This window comes from Pan troglodytes, chromosome 8 (genome assembly GCF_028858775.2).
Source record: "Pan troglodytes isolate AG18354 chromosome 8, NHGRI_mPanTro3-v2.0_pri, whole genome shotgun sequence".
NCBI classification, from domain to species: Eukaryota; Metazoa; Chordata; class Mammalia; order Primates; family Hominidae; genus Pan; species Pan troglodytes.
The window spans coordinates 104,883,085-104,900,300 of NC_072406.2; the positions used below are offsets into that span (position 1 = coordinate 104,883,085).

The 17,216-nt window shown below is 39.0% G+C and overlaps 1 protein-coding gene across 1 annotated transcript in view; it reads left to right on the forward strand.

Moving 5' to 3' along the window:
• Window positions 1-12,232, forward strand: part of KIF11 (kinesin family member 11) — a 62,378-nt gene extending 50,146 nt beyond the window's left edge. The window contains exons 18-22 of the mRNA XM_507923.8: window positions 2,211-2,490; window positions 5,068-5,290; window positions 6,692-6,843; window positions 7,257-7,373; window positions 10,495-12,232. Coding sequence (XP_507923.5) covers window positions 2,211-2,490; window positions 5,068-5,290; window positions 6,692-6,843; window positions 7,257-7,373; window positions 10,495-10,626 — 904 coding nt within the window. The 3' untranslated portion in view covers window positions 10,627-12,232. The remainder of the gene's footprint in view (window positions 1-2,210; window positions 2,491-5,067; window positions 5,291-6,691; window positions 6,844-7,256; window positions 7,374-10,494) is intronic.
• The last annotated feature ends 4,984 nt before the right edge of the window (window positions 12,233-17,216 follow it).

Consider the following 17,216-nt stretch of genomic DNA (forward strand, 5'->3'; position numbering starts at 1 on the left):
TCGAACTCCTGACCTCAAGTGATTTACCTTCCCTGGCCTCCCAAAGTGCTGGGATTATAGGTGTGAGGCACTGCACCCAGCTGCCTTTCCTCATTTAAATTGAGCACTTTTTATGTTTTTATCTCTTCCATTGACTTATTTATACTTTAAAAATTTTCCCTTTTTAGTAGTATTTCTAGGATTTAAAGTATACATTTTAAGATAATTTGAATCCATTATCAAATAATTTGCTGTTTCATGTGTAGTGAAAGGACATTATAATAGTATATTCCTGTTTCCTCTTTCCCGTTTGTCATTATTTTCATATGTTTTACTTAGGTGTTTATATGTGCAATAAACACCTAATACATTGTTACTTGAATTGCTTTATCTATTTTCTTTTTTAATGTATCTACTAGATTTTTTTTTTTTTTTTTTTTTTTTTTTTGAGAGGGAGTCTTGGTCTGTCACCCAGGCTGGAGTGCAGTGGTGCAATCTTGGCTCACTGCAACCTCTGCCTCCCAGGTTCAAGCAATTCTCCTGCCTCAGCCTCCCAAGTAGCTGGGATTACAGGCACCTACCACCACGCCCGGCTAATTTTTGTATTTTTAGTAGAGACGGGGGTTTCACCATATTGGCCAGGCTAGTCTCAAACTCCTGACCTTGTGATTGCCCGCCTCAGAAATTTTTCATTGCATATGTGGCTTCTATTATACTTACACAGTGCTGTTCTGGAACTCTAGCTATCATTTATATATCCCTACCTAACTTCTGTCATTTGTTTTTCAACCCTGTTTTTGATCCTGTTAAGTATAGCATGTTCCATTGTGAACTCTTCCTATATGCTGAATCAAAAAAGTATGTCCTACTTTTTATTCCTAGTATCTAGACTGATGGATTTCTAGGCCATTCCATAGCCGTGGAGGAAATACTAGAGTAGGATTGAAGTAGGAAGGGAAGTATGATATACTTTCTTAAGGCCCATGCAAATCATTTTTCCTGCTTTCCTGACATTTATTGTCTACACCAGAGTTTCCCAGTATGGTCTAGGGACTTTGTATTCATCACCCAGGAATCTAGGTGATGTTTATGTACACACTGCACATAACTGCGTTTGGCATTTATTGTCATGGCTTATAGTACTTTTAACTCAATCTCGTCTTCCCATTAAGTTGTGAGATTTTGTTTTGTTTTTTTTTATTTGAGACAGAGTCTTGCTCTGTCGCCCAGGCTGGAGTACAGTGACACAATCTCAGCTCACTGCAACCTCTGCCTCCCAGGGTCAACCAATTCTCCTGCCTCACTCTCTCCCAAGTAGCTGAGATTACAGGCACCCACCACCACGCCCGACTAATTTATTGTATTTTTAATAGAGACAGGGCTTCACCATATTGGCCGGACTGGTCTCTAACTCCTGACCTCAGGTGATCCACCTGCCTTGGCCTCCCAAAGTGCTGGGATTAGAGGTGTGAGCCACTATGCCTTGCCCTTTTTTCAGTCATTGTGACTTTCACGTGTAGGTTTGGTTTTTAACATCTTTGCTGACTCACTTGGTTTACCCACGTGGTGTACCATCTAGTGGTAATAGAGAGTCACTTCATTCCACAAGGTTTAAATCTTGTAAGATAACTTGGAATGCTATTATAGGGCAACTTACCGAGATGGAAATTATCAATGAATTTTAAATGTATGTCTAACCAACATTAATATTATATCAAGTTTATGTTACATTGTTCTATATGTATAATTTGTCACACCCCAATATAATTTTAATTATTAGAAAGCTTTATAGCTAATTTAAACATAACATTTGTAATGTTCATGATTTGTTTTACATACTAGGCAAGGGAAACTGCTTAATAACAGAATAAATGACTGATTGTCCAATTTAGGGACTAGACAAGAGGCTGTAGTAGATGCCCTGAAGTAACATTACCTAGTAAGAGGAATAAAACAAGCAGACAGATTTTGAAAGCATCATAACTGGAGGAGGGTTGTGAAAGGTTTCATGAGCAAAGATGATCCTTTCAAAGGTCATTTAATGGCAATGCTGTGAAAAGACAGTGGCCAAGGCATCCATTCTCAATGCAGAAGATTATTAAGATCACAGGCCCTGGAGCCAGACTGTCCACGTTCAGATCTGCCACTTAAGAGCTGAGTGATCTTGGGAAGTTATATATCCTTTGAGTCTTAATTCCCCATTTCAACAGTGTCATTCTCTTTTCCTATAGGAAATCTAAGGATATAGTCAACAAAATGACTTTTCACAGTCAAAAATTTTGTGCTGATTCTGATGGCTTCTCACAGGAACTCAGAAATTTTAACCAAGAAGGTACAAAATTGGTTGAAGAATCTGTGAAACACTCTGATAAACTCAATGGCAACCTGGAAAAAATATCTCAAGAGACTGAACAGAGATGTGAATCTCTGAACACAAGAACAGTTTATTTTTCTGAACAGTGGGTATCTTCCTTAAATGAAAGGGAACAGGAACTTCAGAACTTATTGGAGGTAATAACTTTGTAAGTGGAACTTACTTTGGGGAGAATAATAATCAGAAAGTTAAATATTCTTGGCTAAGAATAGATTTCAAAACAAATGATATTTTAAGCTATAATGACTTAAACTTTTAAGTATAATATTTGGTATGCTTACAGATGATCTCGTTTTGTGCTTTGTTATATGTCTTCTCAATCTTGGAATTAATTTAACATTTGTACAGTTTCTTTCCTGTATTTATCCTTGGTTTCTGACTTAGTAGTTTCTTCAAAGAAGGGCACCCTGTCTTTTGATATGTAATACCTTCCACTTATATATGCTTTTTTTTTTTTTTTTTTTTTGAGATGGAGTCTCACTCTGTTGCCCAGGCTGGAGTGCAATGGACCGATCTCAGCTCACTGCAACCTCCGCCTCCCAAGTTCAAGCGATTCTCCTGCCTCAGCCTCTCGAGTAGTTGGGATTATAGGCACCTGCCACCACACTCGGCTAATTTTTTTGTATTTTTAGTAGAGATGGGGTTTCACTATATTGGCCAGGCTGGTGTCGAACTCCTGACCCCATGATCCACCCGCCTCGGCCTCCCAAAGTGCTGGGATTACAGGCATGAGCCACTGCGCCCGGCCTATCTTTGCTTTTTACTTTTCTCCAAGTACATTCAAACCTATTATTATTTTAAGTATTTAGGTTATTGTTCTGGTAACTAAAGGATACTTGATAGGTTTATGGATTTGCTTGAACTTAACGCTTGCATGAGCCCTTTGTAACTTGGTTTTTTCTTTCTTTGCATTAGAAGGATTTTACTAACATTCTCAGGAAGTAGGTACAAAGAATTAAAATTTTTAATCTATATAAACTGTTTTCACTAAAAGGAACTAGAGTTTGTATACAAATAGCTAATTTCAGATTTGTGATAGGAAATGTATAATATATGAGCCTAGAGATCTTGTCATACCAGAGAGTAAGGAAGCTGTTAAAGATTTCTGAGGTTGTCAAAAGGTCTTAGTAGCCAACCTCCCCATCTTCAAAGGTGGCATAATTTGAGCATCGAAAAGAATAATGGCCATAATGGATTAAAACATATCAAATATATTAAAACTTACGAACTCATAAAAATTTCATAGGTCTCCTTTGGATCATGCTAGGGAAGCAACACATTGTCCTGAAAATGGGTAAAGAAGAAGAAAAAATTTAGCATCCATCTGTCTTTCCTAAAAGAACCATATCTTGGTTTAGCAGGGTAATGAAGAAAAGTGTTTCATTAGACTCTAAGCTAATAAAATGGAGAAGAAATGATAGAATTAATATATCACCAGTATGCAACTCTTAATAAAATAACCCCTGTGGATGTTAATGATGGCTTAAACCATTTGATCAAAAGCTGTTGGGGAACTTTATAATTAATAGGCTAACCATACCTGAACTCACTGATAAATCTTAACATGAGAGACACAGCAAAGCATTTTGTGTTTGCAGTACTACCTATGAAATACTCTTGCTAAAAAATTAAACCTGAATTAAATCAAGCCTTTAGGTCTAACCAGTTTGTAGAAAATAAAGCATAGAAATGCAGTTGACCAAATCCAGAATTTGAGATGTTCAATGGGGTAAAGACCTCATGTCTTCAGCAACAAGTTTTTTTTTTCAAGGGAAAAAATATGAGAAACAATAACCTGTAGATCAAAAGAGACTTAAGACTAGAGGTCCTTAAGTCTTAGTTTGCCTGAGACAGTCCTTGTTGATATTGTTGTATTAGAATGATTATTAAGAATGGGCCCTTTCACTCCAAAAGGTGTCCCAATTTGGATGATAAATTATATAGTCACCGACTTAAGACCTATAAACCAAATCTAGTGGTGAATTCTGGTTCAAACAAAGCAATTGTGACACACATTTGAGACGACTGGTGAAGTTTGAACATGGACTAGACATTTGATAGGAAGGAATCAGTGTTAACCTTTTTAGATGTGATAGTGGTCTTAAAGTGCTCTTACCTCTTAGAGATACATGCTGAAGTAAATGGATGAAATGATACAGGATTTGTTTCAAAATAATCCTGGGTTTATGGAGGAGTTGAGTGGCCAGTCCTGTTGGTAAATGTCTGTACTCCACTTGTTGGTAAATGTTGAAGCTGGGTAATGAATACAAGAGAGTTAATTATACTGTTCTCTCTACTTTTGTATGTGTTTTTAAATCTTTTATTACTGAAGGCCAGGTGTGGTGGCTCATGCCTGTAATCTTTGGAGGTCAAGGTGGGCAGATTGCTTGAGCCCAGGAGTTTGAGACCAGCTTGGGCAACATGGTGAAATGCCATCTCTTCAAAAAATACAAAAATTAGCCAGGCATGGTGGTACATGCCTGTAGTCCCAGCTACCTGGGAGGCTGAGGTGGGAGGATGGCTTGAGCCTGGGAGGTCAAGGCTGTAGTGAGCACTACTCATGCCACTGCACTCCAGCCTGGGCAACAGAGTGAGACTTGTCTCAAAAAAAAAAAAAAAAAAAAATTGTGGAAAAGGTAAGGGGAAATATGATGTTGAATAAAACACTGGCAACTTTAATTTTAGTAATAAATATTTATTTGCATCATTTACAGGTTGTAAGCCAATGTTGTGAGGCTTCAAGTTCAGACATCACTGAGAAATCAGATGGACGTAAGGCAGCTCATGAGAAACAGCATAACATTTTTCTTGATCAGATGACTATTGATGAAGATAAATTGATAGCACAAAATCTAGAACTTAATGAAACCATAAAAATTGGTTTGACTAAGCTTAATTGCTTTCTGGAACAGGATCTGAAACTGGATATCCCAACAGGTACTTTAAAAGAGAAATAGAATTGTTAAATTTTTTGAAGTCGAATTCAACTCTATGTAGTGTCAGATGTTCAGAAAAATTAGGTCCTGCCATTGCCTGACAGAAATTTAACATCTCACTGTAATCAACTCAAAATGGGAAAACTGGAACCTTAAAATAGTTTTAATCAAGTGTCATGATACAGGTGGTATCACAGTTCAGTAAAATTTCACATACATTCAGGGAGTTGACTTTGTTAATAGGGGATTTTTTAAAACAAATACAAACCTAGCACTGTTTGTAAAAGGACATTTTAATACCACAAATATGGGAGAGAGATGTAACTGACTAAATCTAGTTTAATGCAAAGTTTACCACATTGTGCATTTTGTTCTGTGTCCCTCTCATTTTGTCATAGACTATTGCCATTTAGGAATCCCTGTTTTAAGAGATCAGGGATCACCATGGACCATTAGCATTTAGGAATCAACATTTTGAGAGATCAGATATGGCAAAGATCATCATAGGCTGTAATGATTCAGGGAGGTCTTCATGGAAGAGATGTAACAAGCTGTTTTACACAGCATGAATAATTGGGTTCTTCATTGGATTATGGTGATGGTTGCACACCCTGTAAACTCACTAAAATCCACTGAATTGTACACATAAAATGAGTGTTTTATGGTATGTAAATTATATCACAAAACTCTTTTTTTTTTTAATTTAAAAAGCAATTGTTAAAAGGGGATGGTGCTACATAGAATGTTGGTTTATTTATTCCCCAAGAGACCTGTAGGATTTACTGTCTACTTTTCAATGAAGTTAGGAATGTAAATGTTGAGTGAAAAGGCAAGTACTTTTGTAAATCATGAGAGCATGAGCTTATTACAGAGAAATATAACTGGGGGCCTGATGCGGTGGCTCACGCCTATAATCCCAGCACTTCGGGAGGCAAGGCAGGAGGATCGTTTGAGCCCAGGGGTTCAAGACCAGCCTGGGCAACATAGTATATGTATATAACTAGTTAATATTTAACCACCACACCACATTTATAGTGAAATGATTACTCCTATCAAAGTAATCATGTTGGGAAATCTACTCATTCCAATAATGCTGCCATTTTTTTCAGAACACTATAACTCCTTTTAGAGCTTATAACACATCTTTTATATATCCTCAGAGATGGTAAACTTCATGTTTTAGAGAGTAGGATGAATCTTGAAAATAGTAAAGTCTGTCGTCAAATTAGAAAGTATTGTTAGTTGCAAACAATGTCTGACAGGTAGCAAGAGTGATCCTCATATATGGCAATTATATTTTTATATTTTTAGAAGACAAGGTTAATTAGGAAGTTTTAGGTTTTTTAAAAAATATTTACATCTCATACTTTAATTTTTACCTCTTATCTAATGTCCGTTAAAGGTACGACACCACAGAGGAAAAGTTATTTATACCCATCAACACTGGTAAGAACTGAACCACGTGAACATCTCCTTGATCAGCTGAAAAGGAAACAGCCTGAGCTGTTAATGATGCTAAACTGTTCAGAAAACAACAAAGAAGAGACAATTCCGGTAAATTTAAAGGATCATATTTTATAATAGAACTCTTTTATGAACTCTTGATGTGGTTGACTTCATGTGAAGAATTTTACTGTTTACCCCTCAATCTTACCCTGCCTCTCATTAATGATAGGCCTAGCCGTTAGGCTTGTTTCTTTTAATCTTACTAGTTTTTAAGTTATGCTAGTAGATAATAATAGCCAATACTTAATATTGTGCTTAGTAACATTGTTATATAGGAACCTCTACTCTCTATAAAAATATATTAGGAATTATTTTCATTAATTTGTAGACTTCTAATAATTTTGTTGAGGTTTAACTTTTATATTATACCATGGGCATTGTGTTATACTCAAAGCTGCTGTTACTCTTGTGATGACTTTTAAGCCCTTGGACTTAGTCACTCATCCAGTTTCTTCTTTTAGGATGTGGATGTAGAAGAGGCAGTTCTGGGGCAGTATACTGAAGAACCTCTAAGTCAAGAGCCATCTGTAGATGCTGGTGTGGATTGTTCATCAATTGGCGGGGTTCCATTTTTCCAGGTATGTCATATCAGATAACCCTTCCACATCTGATGTAAGTCATTCATTTACTATTCAGTATAAAGGTATTGTTCGTGGTGAGCAGAACAACAAAAACCTTTCAATTATTCCTTAGGATGGCTTGTTAACGCTTATGATTTGAATTATTTACAAAAATCTGATATTGATAAGGGGCTTTCTGTAGAATAAATGAAGGCAGAATTTGACTTAACCTACATCCTTAGCTGATAATCTTTAGCTATTGTATTTATTCCTTTTCTGCTTGCTATATACTCGGACACTGAGAGCAGTCATTTCTCTTCCTTCTACCTTTGACATGTAAGTCTTGGAACCTATCTCTGCCCATAATCAGACTTTGAAGGCAAAGTGATTGAAAAGATTGAGAGACTGGAGGCCTCTTAGGTTATATTAGTGATTTCTCCTGCCTGAGCCTCTTCTCTTGTAAACTGTTGCCCCATGTTTCCTGAGCACCTTGCCTGCTCTAATCCAGTGTAATTAAATCCTGTGACCTCTCCTACCCACTTTTCTTTTTTTTTTTGAGACTGAGTCACCCAGGCTGAAGTGGAGTGGCACGATCTTGGCTCACTTAACCTCCACCTCCTGAGTTCAAGTGATTCTCCTGACTCAGCCTCCCGGGTAGCTAGGATTACAGGCGTGCACCACCACACCTGGCTAATTTTTTTGTATTTTTAGTAGAGACAGGGTTTCACTATGTGGGCCAGGCTGGTCTCAAACTCCTGAACTCAAGTTATCTACCCTCCTCGGCCTCCCAAAGTGCTGGGATTACAGGCGTGAGCCACTGTGCCCAGCCCTCTACCCACTTTTTTTTTTCTTTTGAGACGGAGCTTCGCTCTTGTTGCCCAGGCTGGAGTGCAATGGCACGATCTTGGCTCACCGCAACCTCCACCTCCTGGGTTCAAGTGATTCTCCTGCCTCAGCCTCCCGAGTAGCCAGGATTACAGGCATGTGCCACCATGCCTGGCTAATTTTTTATTTATTTATTTATTTTTTTAGTAGAGAGGGGGTTTCTCTGTGTTGGTCAGGCTGGTCTCGAACTCCCAACCTCAGGTGATCTGCCTGCCTCGGCCTCCCGTAGTGCTGGGATTACAGGTGTGAGCCACCAGCCCAGCCCCTCCTACCCACTTTTTAACACTGTTGAGAACATAGTTGGTTTATGATTCATCTCAGCATTGATGACTGAGTTCACAATCAATGTCACCAGTCCCTTAATGTTCTCTATGGGTAAGTAGGAGGATTCCAATGAAATACAACTTCCAAGTGAGGCTCTATAAAGTGCTGGTATCTTTTCCTCTAATTTGAGGGTACAAGCCTAGACAGAGTGTGTGAAGGAAAAATTTCCTTACGTAGGACATTGGTATCTACATTTACAGTTGAAGTTCTACTTCTGAGATGCATATGCTTGTACCTTTTTTTTTTTTTTTAAATATATAGAGAGACAGGGTCTTGCTATGTTGGCCAGACTGGTCTTGAACTCTTGGCCTTAAGCAGCCCTCCTACCTCAGCCTCCCAAAATGCTAGGATTACAGGCATGAACCACTGCACCTGGCTGCTTGTACCTTTTTTGTGTGTATGTTTTGTTTTGTTTTTTTGTTTTTGAGACGGAGTTTTGCTCTTGTTGCCCAGGCCAGAGTGCAATTGCCTGATCTTGGCTCACCACAATCTCCGCCTCCCGGGTTCTAGCGATTCTCTTGCCTCATCCTCCCGAGTAGCTGGGATTACAGGCATGCACCACCACACCTGGCTAATATTGTATTTTTAGTAGAGAAGGGGTTTCTCCATGTTGGTCAGGCTAATCTTGAACTCCCGACCTCAGGTGATCGCCCGCCTCGGCCTCCCAAAGTGCTGGGATTACAAGCGTGAGCCACCGCGCTCGGCCTGTAACTGTTTTTTAATAGATCTACAGCTCCTTCCCTTAAGGTCTAAAGATTCTCCATTCCTGCTTTCAAAGTTAACAAAGTTCCAACTCAGATTCTCATAAATTCCTCCCTGTCTTCCTCTGGGCAATTTTATTCCCAAATTCTTGCCACCTTTTGCTTTATTCCTTACTATTAGAGAACTATAAATATGTTTCTTTCAGTTTTCATCCTTTACTTCTATCTTATAAAGTTAGGAAAGGGGGAAGGATAAGAGAACCTGGTGACTACTTAATCCCTGGTCAGAAATCGTTTTATTATTATTATCTGTGGCATTTTGAATTAGGCTTAGTGATTCAGCTATGGAAAGGAAGTCCCTACAGTACCAGAAAGGGTTTGGGATGGGGTTTTAGACCTTCAGCTGAAGTCCAGAAATGATCTTTTCCCTAGTAGCAGTGTGATGTGGGGATTTTCTCTGCGTTTAAAACTTTAAAAGTTGGTTTACAGTTTGTCTCAGCATTGATGACTGAGTGTACAATGAATGTCACCACTCCATTAATGTTCTGTATGGGTAAGTAGGATTCCAATGAAATAGAACTTCCAAATGAGGAATATGAAATAGGTTTTACAAATAAAATAAAATACAATTTTAAAAAACAAGCAAAAGTGTTTTTAAGGTGGCCCATATACCAGTTTCTCTGCTTAAAACAGAATTGGCTTTTCTGCATGACAGCAAATCTTTGTTTCCTTAGAGCAGGGTTTCTTGACAGCAGTGCTATTGGCATTTTAAACTGGATAATTCTTTGTTGTGATGGGCTTTCCTGTGGACTGTACTATGTTGGTACACAAGAAAAACAGTGTACTATGTGAATACTCACTCAAAGCCAGTAGCACTCCCTGATTGTAACACCAAAAAAGTCTCTCAGCATTGCCAAATGTCCCCTGTGGCAGCAGAATCACTCCCTGATGAGAACCACTACCCTGGAGTAAAATCTATAACTACGTCTTAGAAAATAACACAGAAAATTAATATTTCTTTCACTCTACTCCTTCCATTAGTGATCAAATAAAGAAGGCATTTGGCGCTACTTGCCAAATTGTTGGCTCAAACTTGTGCTGAACCTTTTTTGGTTTTCTACACTTAAGTTTTTTTGCCTATAACCCAGAGAACTTTGAAAATAGAGTGTAGTTAATGTGTATCAAATGTTACTTTATATTGACTTAATTTTCCCGCCTTAAATCCACAGCATAAAAAATCACATGGAAAAGACAAAGAAAACAGAGGCATTAACACACTGGAGAGGTCTAAAGTGGAAGAAACTACAGAGCACTTGGTTACAAAGAGCAGATTACCTCTGCGAGCCCAGATCAACCTTTAATTCACTTGGGGGTTGGCAATTTTATTTTTAAAGAAAACTTAAAAATAAAACCTGAAACCCCAGAACTTGAGCCTTGTGTATAGATTTTAAAAGAATATATATATCAGCCGGGCGCGGTGGCTCATGCCTGTAATCCCAGCACTTTGGGAGGCTGAGGCGGGTGGATTGCTGGAGCCCAGGAGTTTGAGACCAGCCTGGCCAACGTGGCAAAACCTCGTCTCTGTTAAAAATTAGCCGGGTGTGGTGGCACACTCCTGTAATCCCAGCTACTGGGGAGGCTGAGGCACGAGAATCACTTGAACCCAGGAAGCGGGGTTGCAGTGAGCCAAGGGTACACCACTACACTCCAGCCTGTGCAACAGAGCAAGACTCGGTCTCAAAAACAAAATTTAAAAAAGATATAAGGCAGTACTGTAAATTCAGTTGAATTTTGATATCTACCCATTTTTCTGTCATCCCTATAGTTCACTTTGTATTAAATTGGGTTTCATTTGGGATTTGCAATGTAAATACGTATTTCTAGTTTTCATATAAAGTAGTTCTTTTATAACAAATGAAAAGTATTTTTCTTGTATATTATTAAGTAATGAATATATAAGAACTGTACTCTTCTCGGCTTGAGCTTACATAGGTAAATATCACCAACACCTGTCCTTAGAAAGGACCATCTCATGTTTTTTTTCTTGCTATGACTTGTGTATTTTCTTGCCTCCTCCCTAGACTTCCCTATTTCGCTTTCTCCTCGGCTCACTTTCTCCCTTTTTATTTTTCACCAAACCATTTGTAGAGCTACAAAAGGTATCCTTTCTTATTTTCAGTAGTCAGAATTTTATCTAGAAATCTTTTAACACCTTTTTAGTGGTTATTTCTAAAATCACTGTCAACAATAAATCTAACCCTAGTTGTATCCCTCCTTTCAGTATTTTTCACTTGTTGCCCCAAATGTGAAAGCATTTCATTCCTTTAAGAGGCCTAACTCATTCACCCTGACAGAGTTCACAAAAAGCCCACTTCTTTAGAGTATACATTGCTATTATGGGAGACCACTGAGACATCTGACTAATGGCTCTGTGCCCACACTCCAAGACCTGTGTCTTTTAGAGAAGCTCACAATGATTTAAGGACTGTTTGAAACTTCCAATTATGTCTATAATTTATATTCTTTTGTTTACATGATGAAACTTTTTGTTGTTGCTTGTTTGTATATAATACAATATGTACATGTATCTTTTTCTCGATTCAAATCTTAACCCTTAGGACTCTGGTATTTTTGATCTGGCAACCATATTTCTGGGAGTTGAGATGTTTCAGCTTGAAGAACCAAAACACTTAGAAGGAATATGTACAAAGAATAAATTTTCTGCTCACGATGAGTTTAGTGTGTAAAGTTTAGAGACATTTGACTTTGATAGCTAAATTAAACCAAACCCTATTGAAGAATTGAATATATGCTACTTCAAGAAACTAAATTGATCTTGTAGAATTATCTTAATAAAATAATGGCTATAATTTCTCTGCAAAATCAGATGTCAGCATAAGCGATGGATAATACCTAATAAACTGCCCTCAGTAAATCCATGGTTAATAAATGTGGTTTCTACATTAACCTGCTTGCTCCATAATTTCTTATCTGGCAATGGGTATATTTAGAGGGTTAGGCAAGCTGCATTCACATTCCCAAAATAAACTATGCAGGTACCACCAAAGAAGAAGGAGCCTAGTAAACTTGCAGGCTTTTAGTTGCACTCCAAGGGGCTGTCCTAGGTGCAAGGTTAGTGAGAAGTAGGCCCTCACACAGCCTGAAGTCCAGCTTTAAGTCATCTCATTCCATGACTGTTTAAGTTATCTGAGAATGCTGATGCAACTAATTTCACTGCCTCACAGAAGCAAAAATAAATCTCCAGATAATTTTAACATCCAGAACCATAAATTAGCTCTACCAATTTTCATACACAATGTCGGGCCCTCAGAATGTAACCAAGAGTAGCATCAGCAAAAATGGCCAAGTAGGTAGCTTCAAGGACCTTTTCCTCCACAGAAACATTGAAAAATCAAGCAAAAACATTCAGAAACAACTTTGTCAGAACCCAGGAAAATAGTTTACAGCACCAAGCATTTGCTGAATCAAGAAAAAGGCAACCTAGAAAGGAGGAAAGCTTGGCAGTGTTTTACTTGCCCTTTCCCCATTCTCAGCTCTGCAACAGTCTTGAAGACACAGAACACATTCTCAGCGTGGAGTCCTGGTCTTGGGTTTCTAGGGAGAAGAGAGATTTTTTTTTTTGGAGACAGAGTCTCACCCTGCCACCCAGGCCAGAGTGCATTGGCACGATCTCGGCTCACTGCAACCTCCCGGGTTCAAGCAATTTGTGCCTCAGCCTCCCAAGTAGCTGGGACCATAGGCACACACCACGACACCTGCTAATTTTTGTATTTTTAGTAGAGACGGGGTTTCACCATGTTGGCCAGGCTGGTCTCAAACTCCTGATCTCAGGTGATCCACCCTTTTCGGCCTCCCAAAGTGCTTGGATTATAGGCATGAGCCACCGCATCCAGCCCCAGAGATTTTATTCTTGAAAGATTATGTTTGTTCTGACCTGTCTGGCGGCCTCAAGGACTGACAAAAGGCACCTGCATTTGTTTCGTCTAACTCAGAACTCAGTCATGGTGCGAAATTGGCAGGTTTGTCTCTAAATATTGTAAGGCAAATGAACAACCTGCTGCCGCCTGAGGCAAAAAGTTACCGTTGAGGTAAACAAAGGAGTGCCTAAAGCCTGAGAGGAAAGCAGCAGAATTTCTTAGGGAAATTAGGTTATTCAAAAGCACCCATGTATATTGGGGGATTTAGAAAGCCATGCACAGTCCCAAGTCAGTCTGCACATTCAAACCTGAGAAGACCCCAAGATTTCATGTCTGGCTGATGTGTAGGCTCAGTGCAAGCAGGAAGTAAAGGCTAAGGCCAATTTCAGATGGCCCGGATAGGCACTGAAGGTGTGTCCCAACACAGCCAATCAGCAAAAACTCAGGGTTTTTTTCTTCCCTTGTCAATTTTTGGGGCAATCAGTTTTCAAAGAAATCTCATCACACTGGCTGAACGCTAGCAAAAGGAAGACACCTTACAGACCGTGTAAGTCAAAGAACAGAAACTTTACAAAAACAGGCCAGAAAAGTCACTAGGACCGGGTGCTGTGGCTCATGCCTGTAATTTCAGTATTTTGGGAGGCCGAGGTGGGAGGATCACTTGAACCCAGGAGTTCGAGACCTGCCCGGGCAACATAGTGAGAACTCGTCTCTATAAAAAAAAATTTTTTTTTTAATTAGTTGGGCATGGTGGCACAGGCCTATAGTCCCAACCACTTGGGAGGCTGAGGTGGAAGGATTGATTGAGCCCAGGGGTTTGAGGCTACAGTCAGCTATGATTGCGCCACTGCATTCCAGCCTCGGGAACAGAGTGAGACTTTGTCTCTAAATATATACAAGTCACTAAACAAACCACTACAACCCACAGCAAGTAACAAAAACCCTGAGGAGTGAAGAATCTGGTTTCCAGAGTTAATAGTAAAGTAATATTCAGCTTTCAACAAAAAACTATGAAGCATGCAAAGAAAGTATAGTCCACTCAGAAAAAATTAGAATAAACTATCTGAGGAAGCATAGGCATTGGACTTCAAGACAAAATTTGTAAATCAACTGTCTCAAAAGTGCTCAAAGAGCTAAGGGAATACAGGGAAACAATGTCTCATAGAGATTGTCAAAGAAATTATAAAAAGGAACCATAAAAATTAGCTGAAAAGTACAATAAAAAAGGGGGAAAAAATGGTTCTAATAGCAGATATGGCCAGACAGTAGAAAGAATCAGTGAAGCTGAAGGTAGATCAGTTGAAATTATCCATCTGAGGAGCAGAAGAACAAAGGAAAGAAGCAATTTAAGAAAGCTATGGATTACCACCAAGCATACCAACCTTTGCAAAATAGGAGTTTCAGAAGGAGAGGAGAGAGAAAGGGGCAGAAAGAATATTTGAAGAAATAATGGCCCCAAACACCTCAAATTTGTGAAAACACTTGAATGTACCCATTCCAAGAAGTTTGCAGAACTCCAAATAGGATAAGTCAGGAGAGATCCATGTCGAGACATATATAAACTGTCCAAAACTGAAGAGAGGATCTTGGAAGCAGAAAGACAGTGGCAATCAGAGAAATGCAAATCCAAATCACAGTGAGATACCACTTCACATCCAGAAGGATGGCTATAACAAAAAATACAGAAAAAAAAAAGTGGTGTTGGGGATGCTGGAAAATGGGAACCTTCTTGTTTTCTGAGATGGAGTGTCGTTCTGTCACCCAGGCTGGAATGCAGTGGTGCTATCTCAGCTCACTGCAACCTCCACCTTTTGGGTTCCAGTGATTCTCCTGCCTCAGCCTCTGGAGTAGCTGGGATTACAGGTGCTTACCATCACACCCAGCTAATTTTTTTTCTGGCTAATTTTTATATTTTTAGTAGAAATGGGGTTTCGCCATGTTGCCCAGGTTAGTCTTGAGCTCCTGATCTCAAGTGATCCACCTGTCTTGGCCTCCCAAAGTACTAAGATTTCAGGCGTCAGCCACCCCGCCCAGCCTGAAAATGGGAACCTTGTACATTGCTCATGGGAATGTAAAATGGTTCAGCCACTGTAGACAAAGAGTTTGGTGGTTCCTGAAAAGATAAACAGAATTACCATATAGCCCAGCAATTCCATTCCTAGCTGTCTTCCCAAGAGAAAAGAAAACATGCATCCACAAAAATTTATACACAGATGCTATAGCAGCACTATTCACAATGACCCAATGGTGTAAACAACCCATCAATATATGAATGGATAAACAAAATGATTATATACATATGATAGATTACTCAGCCATAAAGATGAAGTACAGATACAGGCTACCATATGGATAAACCTCGAAAACATTATGCTAAGTGAAAGAAGACACAAAAGTTCACATATTCTATGATTCCAGTTTTATGAAATATCCAGAATAGGTAAATTCATAGAGTCAGCAGACTGGTGGTGGTTAAATCTGGTGTGAGGGGAATGAAGAGTGACTGCTTAATGGGTATGGGATTTTCTTCTGGGGTGTTGGAAATATGTTGGAACTAGCCTGTAATCCAAGCACTTTGGGAGGCCAAGGAGGGCGGATTACCTGAGGTCAACAGTTTGAGACTAGCCTGAGCAACATTGTGAAACCCCGTCTCTACTAAAAATACAAAAAATAGCCAGGTGTGGAGTCAGGTGCCTGTAATCCCAGCTACTCGGGAGGCTGAGGCAGGAGAATCGCTTGAACTTGGGAGGCAGAGGTCACAGTGAGCCGAGATTGCACCACTGCACTTCAGCCTGAGTGACAGAGTGATACTCTTTTCCTTGTTTGTTTTTGAGACAGAGTTTTGTTCTTGTTGCCCAGGCTGGAGTGCAATGGCGCAATCTCGGCTCACTGCAACCTCCGCCTCCCAGGTTCAAGCGATTCTCCTGCCTCAGCCTCCCGAGTAGCTGGGATTACAGGCGCCTGCCAATATGCCCAGCTGATTTTTGTATTTTTAGTAGAGACAGGGTTTCTCCATGTTGGTCAGGCTGGTCTCGAACTCCCGACCTCAGATGATTCACCCACCTCGGCCTCCCAAAATGCTGGGATTACAGGCAGGAGCCACTGCACCTGGCCAGGGTTCTTACACTATATATGAATCAGTATAATAATTTTTGAAAGTAGACCATGATTAATTCGTGATGTGTATTGTAAGCCTTTGGGCAATAACTAGGCAAAAATTTTAATGGATATAAAACAGATTCATAAAAGTACTCAGTTAATTTTAGAATTACAGAAAATGAGGAAAAGGGGACAAAGAACAAAGAAAACAAACAGAAAAGAAGTAGCAAATGGATATATTTAAGCCCAATAACCACATTAAATGTAAGCGGTTTAAATAAACTAAAAGATAGATCATCAGATTGGATAAAAAGTAATTATAATCTATCTACAAGAAGCCCACTTCAAATAGAAAAGATATATACAGATAAACAAGAAAAGGATGGGAAAAGACACACAAACCCTCATCAAAAGAAAGCTAGAGTGTCTATATTACTACCAAAGTTGACTTTAGAATGAGGAATGTCACCAAGGATAAAAAGGAACATTACATAATGATAAAGATGTTAATTCACAAAGAGGTATAACAATTCTACATATGTATGTACCTAACAACAGAGGTGCTAGAAACTGACAGGACTGAAAGGAGAAATAAACAAATCCACAGTTATAGCTAGAGACTTGAGCATTTTAAGTAACAGAACTAGAGAGAAAATCAATAAAGATATTGAAGACCTGACAACTCTGTCAACCACCTTGACCTAATGAATATTTATAGAACAATATACCCAACAATAGGGGAATATATTATTTGTGAAGTGCTTGAAACATTCAAACAATATGAACTATATTCTGGGTCATTAAAAAACAACTCCACAAGTTTTAAAGAATTGAAATCATACAAGTATGAAGTCAATACATACAACTTGAAGTCAACAATACACACAACTTGAAGTCAATACAAGTCATACAAC